The sequence below is a fragment of the Galleria mellonella genome, unplaced genomic scaffold (genome assembly GCF_026898425.1).
Source record: "Galleria mellonella isolate WM207_F2 unplaced genomic scaffold, CSIRO_AGI_GalMel_v1 utg172, whole genome shotgun sequence".
NCBI classification, from domain to species: domain Eukaryota; kingdom Metazoa; phylum Arthropoda; class Insecta; order Lepidoptera; family Pyralidae; genus Galleria; species Galleria mellonella.
This window is the reverse complement of record NW_026442015.1, coordinates 6082704-6095464: the sequence shown is the minus strand read 5'-3', so window position 1 is coordinate 6095464 and position 12761 is coordinate 6082704. Positions and strand designations below refer to the sequence as shown.

The following is a 12761-nucleotide window of genomic DNA, read 5'->3' as shown; positions in this document are numbered from 1 at the left end:
TAGCACATCATGATGAATTCATCAGGAATTAACCATGATAGTTTCCAGGGGGAATCGCGAGGAGGTCGACCTGGTTGGGTATATTGCTAGCAATGGGATTCTCAGTCTCCATTACTAACAATCCCTTTCCCCCCAGTAAAGAAGGTTAGAAGTTACAAGTCTATATATCAAGAGACTATTATGTACCTGAGTTAAAGTAAATGAAATAGTTAATATTAAAGCAACATGCGTACGATTATAAACGAATCACCGCAGCGTACAGCCTGTTGCGGTGGGCGCGCTGTAACTGGCATATTATGTTTTATTGTCACACAAAATAGTGTGTTCAACACTCCATTCGGATGTTAATATGTGATTATTATAGTATATGGTCTATATTTCCGTGTGGTCCGGCCATAGAATAGATCACTTCTTCCTATCCCGTGGGTGTGTATGAGGCGACTAACAGAGAGCGAAGAATGGGCAGCAGCGTTCTTCTTAAAATATATCCAAAGCCTAACTGCGGTTACCAATCCGCCTGCCAAGCGTGGCAACTACTAACAATGCCATCTAGGGGGAGGTTTTTATTCTGCAGTGAACAGGGCTTGATGATAGTGTAGGAGTGTAATGTATGGAGATATTTTTTTATACCACTGAACTTATAAATAAGCATACGGCCCACCTGACGCTAACATTACACGCATGTTGCCGACCCTGAAGAAACCTCTTTATTTCTTTTTTGAAGAACCCCATGCTGTAGTGTCTTGGAAAAAACTCGACAGGGAGCTTATTCCATAACCTGAGCGTTCGTGGGAGGAAACATCTAGACTCTAAGTTATGGAAGTGAATGTCCTGTCGATGGCGAGCTGTACGATGGTAGAACAAGCTTTCATAAACTGTATATTCCATTAATTGGACTGTATTTCTTTTTGTCTATATGTTATACGATATCTTCGTTAATTTTGAACTGAATTTAATGATTACTTCTATATTCAATAGTATTTATTAATTTAGTGGCAACTTGTGCTGCTGTTTTTTTAGAACAAAATCATAGGGAAATAATTATAGATGGTGCTTCACAAAAAAAGACTTAAATTGTGACAAAACCAGTCAAAATCAAAATATGATTTAAAAACTAAAATACTGAGCTGATTTTGACCTTTCAGAAAAAAAATCAAATCGATTTAGAACTGACGGAGTTATAGCAGAACCAACATAAAAAAATCAAGCAAATTGAGAACCTTCTTTTTTGAAGTCGGTTGAAAACGTTATTATGAATATTAGATTATTATATTATTTCATGTATAAATGGACATTTTATTTACATATTTCTTTTTAATATTCCAGCAACATTCACTAGGTCAGTGCTAATATCAAAATTATTGGACCCCACAAAACAAATAGCGTAACCCGAAAATTTCAAAATTACCGCAACCCGTATCGTTTAAATTCCGAACGCGTCTGCGGCCGTGTTAACCGTCGCGGAGTGTACTGTTTCGAAATTAGAACGTTTGTTATGTTTAACAGGTGTACTGTAGTGCATTAGTGTCGTACACGTTACGCGTATAGCGACATGTGAGGTTAGTTTGAATAGTTTGTGTTACACACAGGCAAATTGTCCTTACTAATATTATAAATGTAAGAGCGAGTTTGTTACCTCTTGGCAATTTAACGGTTCAACCAATTGTTATGAAATTTGGCATGCTGGTATACTTTTTGGGATGGAGAACTATATAGGCTACTATTTATTCTGGCCAATTAACTTATCCCGGTCATATGGATGAAGTCGCAGATGAGGACTAGTATTATATTATTTTAAATTTGTTGTTACTCTGTTTTATATTATTACTACTAAGAGTGATTACAAATGATTTTTATAATTCATAATTAAAAAGATTTTTCGACTGATGATGAAAAAAATGGTTAATATTGAAAGGTGAATTTAAAAGAATTTGATTTCTTATTATGGGTATGGTTTAGCTAAGTATTTAAAGCGATACTATTAAATAAAATGAACTAACTTGGGCGCTATAAAAATAAACAGTGTTATCAGTCAGCGCCTAGACACACAAATCTCTTTTTAAATAAATTCTTTTATAAAAAAATAAATTATATACGAATGTTTTAACCCAACATTTATCATTGTAGAAGTTTAAAACAGTGATGTATTTTCTCTTTGTTTTATGTAAATAATTTCCACATAAATATATGTTTATTTTTCTATACTAATTGAATACATCTAGTTTAGCAATATCTACAACAATGAAAAACATGACCCTATTTCATGATCACAATGGCTAAAAGCAACAATAAAATGCACTTGTAAAAACAATCGGCACCCCTCTGCCGATAACGCTACAATAATACTCCTTTATTTCACTCATTCGATAATCGAATCGCGAGTTTCCGAAACGATTTATCGCCTAAAACATCGACGCTCCGACTTTATAGCTCTCACTTAAAAGAACCCGCCAGATTCGAGTAATATAATCTTATGCTACTTTTTGATTTGCACCTACCATGGGTTCTGACGCTGATATAATAGAGTCTACAGTCGTTCGGCAATAATAAAGGTTATATTTGTTCAAGTAGAGCGCAGTAAGAGCGAACGAGTCGTTCCGAATTCAAATATTGCAATATGGCGTCCAATGACATGTTAATACGGGCCTCCGGGACCGATATGCATAATTTTATAACGCTCGATGTTGGTTTTTGCGAGATTTCGAGTTATGCCGCTTCTGTATGGATTTTTCGTTTGAGACACGTGCTGTCTGCTGAATCTTTCAGCTGCTTCCAATATATCTGAAAGATCAAAGAGGTTTTATGTTGGCTCGGTATTGTACTGAACACGTCTTGTAACTTTTTTGTTTTCTTTTCATTTTAAGTCATATTTCAATCATAGATTATATAAATAGAGCATCGAGCCTCAAAAACGAGTCCACTTTTTGTCAGCTAATTGTCAAATTAGCTGACTTGTTTCTTTTTATCAGGGTTCTTTATACTTATGCATAATGCATCTCGACGTATTATTTAATAAATAAAATTAGTGTTCACGCATTAAAAAGATGAAGAAATTATAAAGCAAAGTAAATATAGAAGTTATAAAGGAATCACTCATAACTATTTAACACAAACTTGTATGAAAAATTTGACCTATTCTTCTCGAAGCATTTCTATGGAGACTATCTATATAATCTAAGGTTTCAATGAAACGATATAAAATTGTCTAAATAATTTTGCAGGCAGCTTAGAAAAGTGGAAGAAGTAAGAGATCAGAGACAATTAACTATAAACCTTGTATCAGTACTTTCTACCTATTGTTTTTTTTTTACACAACTTAGAATGGCAAACAAGCTGACGGTCCACCTGATGGAAAGTGGTAACCGTCGCCTATAAACATGAGCAGTACCATAGACATAACAAAGTATACTGTTTCGCCCATGATACTTCCTATGCGTTGCCATTCCTGAGGCCTCAGGTGTTATTCTTTCGTACTCTGTAAATTCACTGCCATATCCCACCCTTCAAACCGAAACACAGCCATGCAAACTTAACTGCTTCATGGTAGAAACACGAATAGGATAGAGATGCCCAAGTAAACGACTTTTATACAAAGTCTCCAATTGCAGCAAAACCAGTTATTTTGATTTAAAAATTAGAAACTGAAACAAATTTTGATAATTTTACTATGGGGCATATACTTTCAGATAAAAAAAGAATTTACCAAATCGGTTTATAACAGACGGAGTTATGAAATAACAAACAAAAAAATATAACCTTTCTTTTTGAAGTCGGTTGAAAGTTTATGAAAAAAAAAAAGAAAATGTGTATACATGACTATGGAATAATAGTGAATAAGTGTTATTTTATAAAAATCCTTATAACTGGTTATTTGGTGAAATTATTTTGTTAAATTCCGCTACAGTGAATATTAACACAACTGCCAACGTTTAAGGATTGACTACTATCATTAGAACTAGAAGCTTTACTTGTTTTTAGTGTTAACTGTATACCATATACATATGAAGTACTTTTAAGGTTTATATAAGTCGAGATAGTATACCACTTATTCTTCACAGAGATTTTCTTATAAAATAGTTTTTGTAGAAGCAATTTCATAAATCACAGATTTTTTTATCTTTTTTATTTAGAGGCTTTTATCCTATAAGGGTATGTCAGTCTCATCATACCCTAATTTTATAAAATACGTCACATACTTATAACATTGATACATAAATAGATAATACATAATATCTTAGTAGTCTATTTTCATAAAGGGAATTATTGATACAAAAATATAGTAATTAAAGATTTTGCCATTTCGGAATGTGGTTCTGCGAGTATATTTGAAAATAAACCAATCTCCTGTCTATTGAATAAATCACAGATGTTCTTTTATTAACTCTTAACTTAATTCTAATACTTTAATACTTTAAATTGGGGGGAAAGGGATTGTTAGTAACAGAGACTGAGAATCCCATTGCTAGCAATATACCCAACCAAGTCGACCTCCTCGCGATTCTCCCTGGAAACTGTCATGGTTAATATCTAATGAATTCATCATGATGGGCTAACTGTCCTGTTTCCATTCTCATCTATCACCCTTCACTGGTGCTCCGCCAGCGTATCCCGTTAGTGCAGGCGGGGTTACCATACCATTTTCACCCATCAAAAAAACAAAAAAATACTCTTAATTCTTAATAACCTAACTCTTAACTAATAATTAACAGCTAAAACAAAAAACTAATTATAACGAAAAAATAACGGTTAAAACTATTAACGCGCTATTAATATAACGTTATTGCAAACAATTTTCTTTGCCCAACGCTACATCTTAATTTACTACAGAAAGTCACAGTATGGCTACCGACTTTTTCAATAAAAGTGGCAACATCTGGGCGAACACTTAAGCGCGGGGGCGTGAACGGGACGCCTATATAGCGCGATATCCGAGTGAGAGTGAGACGGCACTACACAGGGAGTCCAGCTACGGAATTAATATGTCCTTTACTGGAACGTAAGTTGCTTTATTATTGATACTGCTGATATTTCTCTATTATTACATTTTTTGTCTCAAGTATTGGACGCGAGCAATTACAAGAGGGTGTTATTATGAGGTGTCGATTCTAATAGCGCTCTAATGAAACAATAGACGAGGCGTTGCGTTATATTGTTACTTGTGTAAGTAAATATAATATTTTTTTTTTATAATTACTACAAGATTCAAGATTCAAGATTTTATTTATTTGTAAAACATGCGTATAAATACATGCAGATGTTGACAATATAATAACGTTCGACATGTTTAGCCTGTACGGCATACAAACATATGTAGTTAGTTACACAGATAGTTCACAAGTCAAGTCCATTTTATACCATTAATCGTCATCACATTCCAATTTTCAAATACATTTAAACAAATAACAATTGTCAGTCAAAAATAAAAGAACGATGTCACAATGATGTTAATAAATATAAATAAATATTCGTTTTGTCAAATTTTATCATTAAATAATTCACATACATTGTAATAACATTTATCGATTAAGATTTTTTTTAATTTATACTTAAATACATTAGTTGGTGCATCCTTTATAGATTTTGGTATTTTATTATAGATTTTTGGTGCCATACATAATATACTATCGTGCATAAGTTTACAAAGAAAAGATTCTAAATTGCGAATGGATTTGATGATTATTCCTTAATCAATATCATTTACTCACGAGTCGGTTCCACATTAATTTTGTAACAATTAACGTAACTCTTTTAATCGGTGGCATAACACTAATTGTATTTAAAAAAAAAAAAAACTATTAAAATCAATTTATAATATGAAATAAATATCTGTCTAAGTCCCGTTGGTGTCGTAAGAGGGCACTAAGGGAGCTTATGGTAAAAGGATGGGTAACAGTTGCGTCTCTCTTAAAACACCACAAAAGCCTAACTGCGGTCGCCAACCAGCCTGCTAAGCGTGGCAACTACTGGCAAAACCCGTCTTATGGGACAGCACTATATTTAGTATTGGACAGTTATACGGCTGTAATGATTATGATGATTTAATATATATAATATTAATAAAATAACAATTTTTTTTATACAATTTAGAATGGCAAACAAGCTGACGGCCCACCTGATGGAAAGTGGTAACCGTCGCCTATAGACATGAACAGTACCATGGACATAACAGAGTATACTGTTTCGCCCATGATACCCCCTATGCGTTGCCATTCCTGAGGACTCGGGTGTTATTCCTCTGTACCCTGTAAATTCACGCCATATCGCACCCTTCAAACCGAAACACAGCCATGCAAACACAACTGCTTCACGGTTGATACACGAATGGGACAGTGGTACCCAAGCAATCGACTCTTGTACAAAGTCTCCCTCTGGTGAAGGTGAGGAATTATTGTAATCCATGTTATCATGTTTTGTTTACATATTTTTTTGTTTGTAATGTTGCTTGTTCTGTTATTTCTTGTATGAATTTAATTTGTCATGTAATTTTGATTATTGGAATGCGTGACGCGGTGAACTTTATTTAAATAACCATTAGCCGGAGTAACAACTGGCAAACATATTATTAAAAGAAATAGAGTTGGAATATTTAATATTGTTCAGTGAAAGAAGCAAAATTAAAAATACGTAATTGTCCCATTCGTGTTTCAACCGTGAAGCAGTTGTGTTTGCATGGCTGTGTTTCGGTTTGAAGGGTGCGATATCTCTAAATAACACCCGAGTCCTCAGGAATGGCAACGCATAGGGGGTATCATGGGCGAAACTTTGTGCATACACTTTCCATCAGGTGGGCCGTCAGCTTGTTTGCCATTCTAAGTTGTATAAAAAAAAAAAAAAAGTAATTGGATCTGATAAGACCTGTTTTCTAAAATATTTATTGAAATGCAAGCACACAACACACACGCACACGCACACGCACACACACACACACACACACACACACACACACACACACACACACACACACACACACACACACACACACACACACACACACACACACACACAGAGAAACCGGCGTACAATGCGGGCAGAACTAAGAGCACCGCTTTCTGCATCTTTCCCGGAAGTGAACCGCCTTATTATATATATTTATATTAAAATTATATCTATCCATATATAGTTAATTGGTTCCCCAGATACAGGCCCGACCCATATGGGGACCGTTGTTAATCAATTTTGTAATCCATTGTTTGAAATAAAGATTATTATTATTATTAAATAAAAAATATAAATTAAAATGTTGTTACTTAGAGAAAAAAAAAAAAACAGATTTCAAATGTGGCACTAAAAGCACATTAAAACAGGCAAAAAGTAATTTTGTACTTTGAAACTAAACCACTTAATTGATTTTGACAAAATATCTATGGTATCATTTTGTGTTATGTATGGATGGATGTATGTTATGCATGGATATATTTCCATTTAGATAAAAAAGAGTTATGAAATAACAAATATAAAAAACTATAGCCGAATTTAGTTCTCCTTCTTTTTCAAGTTGGTTAAAACACTTTGCACGGCGACGGTCGTTACGTGACGGTCGAAATATTTTGCCTAGACACATTATCGCGTTAATTAAGCTCTTAAAAATATATTTAAAAAAGCCCAATTGAAAACCTCCCTTTCGAAGTCGGTTAAAAATAATTAACTTTTATACTTTCGGGTTGCATGGTTTACGGTTTATAAGAGACGGGATTCTCTTCTAAAAAAACGCTTCTCGTCATAAAATAAATTTTCAAATCCGGCGGTGAAATAAAGATAAATATAATAATAAAATAAGTTAATATTGTGCAGGTGTTGCAGGTGTTCATAGACTACGGTAACCACTTACCATCAGGTGGGCCGTATGCTTGTTTGCCACCTCAGTGGTATAAAAAAAATATAAAGATTGTGTCTCACAAAAAGAATCTACTATAATTGAAACAAAATCAGTTATTTATAAACTAACAGAGTAAACTAACTAAAAAATGAACAACTAAATCGATATTGATAAAGTCTCTATGGAGCCACTCTGTATTATATCAATGTGCGGACTACACACCTCTCAGACAAAAAAAAAATCCAAGTTGGTTTACAACTGACGGAGTTATGGGGTACTGAACATGAAAAAATACAGTCTAATTGAGAACTTGCTTCTTTTTACAATCGGTTGAAAAGTATGTATGTATGTATGTTGTATAAAATCTTGGCAATCCAATTCGAATAAAGATAATTCCCTTTAATTGTAAACTTTCAATAAAATGCACTCCGACGGTCCAATCTGTGTTTTTACAAATTCGACAACCCGTGTTTTCTAATCGATCAGTGCCTAATTTACGTAAATTATATTTCAAATTTAGCATTTTAAATAAATCAAATGTCCTTTGATTGACTTTTATAATTAATCTTCGATTTTTAAATTTGTAGAATAACATAAAATAATATCGTTAAAAAATAGAATATATCCATAAATATTTATCCCAAGAAGTCAGAGCGAGTTTTAAAAAACTCTTACCCATTTCTTTTTTTATTGGTATATATATTGCTAAAGTTACACATTCCCTAAGAGGGTTGAATTCCCAAAGAGGGTTGACGTCAAGCAGGTGGCTGGTCATAAAACTAAAAAACCAAATCTTTTTGTAATATGGATAAAATCATATCACGCCGACCCCAAATGATTAGGATAAGGGTAGGAAGATGATGATGATTGCTAAAGTTACACAGTATCTTTCTAATGCCTGAAATGATTTTCCGATAATACTGGTCGAATATAAGGTATCCTGAGTTTGAGAAATGACCTCATCCTTATAAATAATAACATTACGCCTGTCTACCATAGACAGATAGTAGAACACTTGATACGAACAACATTATGCTTATATTTCGGTTTCGTGAAGTTTAACGCCTTTTTAAAACGTTTCACTTGTTAAAAATTATTATATCTGTGAAAAAATAAATAACTAGTTTAAATAACTTACCGGCTATACTGTTATTTTTCGCCGCACTTTCTTCCCGGTCGCCTAAAATAGCACTGACACTGAATTTCAACATGGGCTTCTTCTGTTCGTTATTGTACTCCTCACAGCTCCTAACCATATCGTCCGTGTTGAACGGCTTCCCGTCTTTTGTTTCCCCTTCATCACCAGAGTTTTCATGGTAACTATGTAGATTAAACCTTTTCTCTAACTCTTCTAACCGTCTAATGCCAGATTTTTTGCAATGAAACGGCGGACAATCGAACGTACCACAACTTGTACATCTACGCGATAAGCTCGGTATGTTTAATACCTCTTTGTCTGCGTTTCTACTCTCCTCGTTTCTATAATAATCGTTATTATAATAATTTTGTTCATTTTTTACATTATTATAACCTTCTTCTTCATCTCTGCTTTTGGAGTCTTCGTCATTTTCTATTTTGGCTTCTTCTGATTCGTCGTTTCTATTATTTTCATCGTCTAAATCCGCCTTTCCGTCTTCAACTTCAGGCGAATTTTCCCTCGATCTTTCATAATTTTGCCTGTGTAAAACATAATTCTCAATTTGCTGGTTCAGATATTGATTATGGAAATTAACGTTTTTCTGTTGATGCAAAATGTTATCGACCAAAAATGGCGATGTCATATTAAACGGGTTGGCGTTTGACTTGTTGTAACAGAGATTTTGTATAGTCTTCAACATAATGTTATGGTCCAAGTTTTTTTGCGCGACAAACGGATTCAACTTCAAAGGTCCATGTTTTAAATTTTCCGTTGGGTACATTATACATTCATAATAAAAATAACAGTTATTTCTCTTAACAATAACAACAGGTTATCGCATGATTGTTGCAAAACACATCACTATAATTGTGAAGTTTTTGAAATTGGAACTCGATTATTCCAATTTCAAATTCGCAACACCCGATAGCGCACAGCGATTATAGGCGCATACACGATATGAGCACACATGTACTCTCTATAATGGTTATAGAGCGACTGACTTTCAAGGGAGTGGTTCTTTGAAGGGGCGGGTTTTCGAGCGCACGGGGTGGCTTTTTAGCAACGCTTTTGTGTGGAAACAACCAGCGTAACTGGAGCCACCCTCCTCTTATCTGTTCGTACAATCGTGGCCACAGTTGAACTTTGTACTGAACAACAAAGTTCAAGTTATTCTGGACGTGTAACGACTTACAAACTTACGATTGCGTCCATTGTTATTCTATTTTCACCTTAATACAATATAAAAATAAGGTTTTATATAATTTGATAAGTTTGTTGTAATGAGTTTGCAATACTAACTGAGATATCTTTGTCTATGTGTGAATCATAGACAAGGGTTAAAAAGGTTGTAAGTGCTACGAACGTTTTTTCATTGGGTTATCTGTTTTTGATTTGATTCATTGTTTTATTCAATTCAGATTTATTTAGGGCGTATATCATGTCGCTTTTATTTAAAATGTTTGTGGCTTAATTTCTCTATATAAAACTAGCCAAGTGCTATTGCATCCGCTGAAATGGATGCTTAAAAATTAAGGCAACAGTGGGATTTTTATATGAAAAAGTACTACTATCTACCATATTATAAAAATGATCTTGCGGTGTGTAATGAGAGCTGCTAAGAGCAGAGGGAGTCGCAGAGAGTGGGAGGGGAGGGGGGATTCATAGTCGGCAACATGCACGTGGCATCCACAGGATAAGGTAACTGCTTACTATCAGGCAAACCGTATGCTTGTTTACAACCTGACAAAAATAACTTGTTAATATTTAATACCTTTTTTATGTATATTTTCATTATCATTATTTCTACTATTCATCACTTACCTATTGCTAAACATAGAACTTATCTTCTAACTGCCTGCAGATATCGATTAGGGGTTGTACTGCGTTTGCTTGTACACGGTCGCCACTTAAATGACATTTTATTCGCTTTATTTTTAATCATCCTACATTTTCAAGCTCAATTAAAATTTATCAAGACTAGGAGACATTTATATATGTATAAATTACTTTTATATCTCATTGTTATATAACATAATATAAAATATTAATAACTAGCGATCCAACCCGGCTTCGCACGGATTGATTAGAATATTTAATTTAGAATTTTCGAAAATATTATATACAGCATGTTATGAATTTTTAAAATAAGTTTTATTTATTTATTTATTCATTAGTACATATATGTGTACATGGCGGACTTAATGCTAAAAGCATTCTCTCCCAGTCAACCGTAGGGAAGTGGCAGAATACTCGAATGCGGTACTACTAATTAGGTTGTGTAGTTTTAGAGTTTTACAAACTTTTACAAACAAACAGTCAAATCTTTTTTCTTTATTGTATAAGTATAGATAATTCAATTGTAGCACTCTCGTAGCGAAATCGTAGCAATGTAGGTGTGCTACGTAGCCACTACGCCGTGTAATGTCTACGACTTAGCACCTAATAATTGTACCCCTCCCTCCGCCCTTCCTTTTGATACAAATAAAAAACTTATATATATATATATATATATATATATATATATATATATATATATATATATATATATATATATATATATATATATATATATATATATATATATATATATATATATATATATATATATAATTGCAAATAATAATGTTATAATCAATAATAAATAGGAGTCGCCTGTAAATCAGCACTGTTTAGGTACATCTCGCTGGAGGTGTGTACATATATAGCAACAGTGGTAATAAATATTCTATTTATCTATCTATAAACGTACTATACGGGATGGAGAAGGATATAGGTCACGCGGACGATGTCACGGGTAAAAGCTAGTCTATTAATAAAAACTAAAGTAAATAATCACTAATTTTACTTACATAATTAAATTACAATTGGTTGATAATCTTTGTATGAAAGATTAAAAAAAAAAATTGATGTAAGTGATTTTTATATAATATTATTAAAAGTCAAAATAATATTTTTTAGAAATTTTCTGTCTCTATATTTGTACTAGCATCACGCAAAAATTACTGCACCAAAATGAATACGGTTTTAACAGTTGTATTCCTGAAGGATTTACTTGAAAACTGGTATACAAATCGTATACCAGTTTTCAAGAAACATGAAACACTATATAATAGGTTTTTCTACTTTTGAAATCCACGCGCACAAAGAAATGGGCAAAGAGCTGACAGTGAATAAAAAAAAAGAACATATGAAACGGAACGCGACATATTCATAGTCTATGGTCTGACCGAGTACGTTGGAGGTTGGAAACAAGGAAAAGCGCGCGCGACCTGAAGAAAAAGGCTTCCAATTTTGAAATTAGCCACACCCCCCACGCTGTGTTATTGGCTACGGCCCTCGGAGCCGAACGGCTTATACACCAACGCCCTGTCGTACTATTTACAACCTTATGATCTTGTTTTTACGGTGGAATATACCTTTGGTAATATATAAAAATATAATCCAATAAAAAGGCAGTAAGTGAATGGTCTATGAATTTTATGGCCGTTGTGTTTGAGGGCCGAGGGAGAATGATGACGTCACAAGACGGCAAGTTATTTAATTTTGATACTTTGTTTATGAAGATTAATAGAGGTTGAGAAGATTTTTGTGAACTTAGTGAGTGACTTAGCTGCGTCCGCTGGTTTCGTCTGCTTGCGATCAAGATTATGTGATCCTGACATACACTTACTACCCATACCTACTCGCTCTTAATGTTCTTTTTTTAAATCATTTACATGTTTCAAATTTGATACCGGCGTTATAAATTGCATTGGGCGCCTACTATCGATTTTATTTTAATATTTGGCTGTTTACATGTTACCAAAT

At 33.7% G+C, this 12761-nt stretch overlaps 1 protein-coding gene across 1 annotated transcript in view; it reads right to left on the bottom strand.

The window, feature by feature from the left end:
• LOC113513652 (homeobox protein DBX1) overlaps window positions 1-10032 on the bottom strand; it is a 36605-nt gene extending 26573 nt beyond the window's left edge. The window contains exon 1 of the mRNA XM_052893048.1: window positions 8955-10032. Coding sequence (XP_052749008.1) covers window positions 8955-9735 — 781 coding nt within the window. The 5' untranslated portion in view covers window positions 9736-10032. The remainder of the gene's footprint in view (window positions 1-8954) is intronic.
• Between the last annotated feature and the right edge of the window lie 2729 nt (window positions 10033-12761).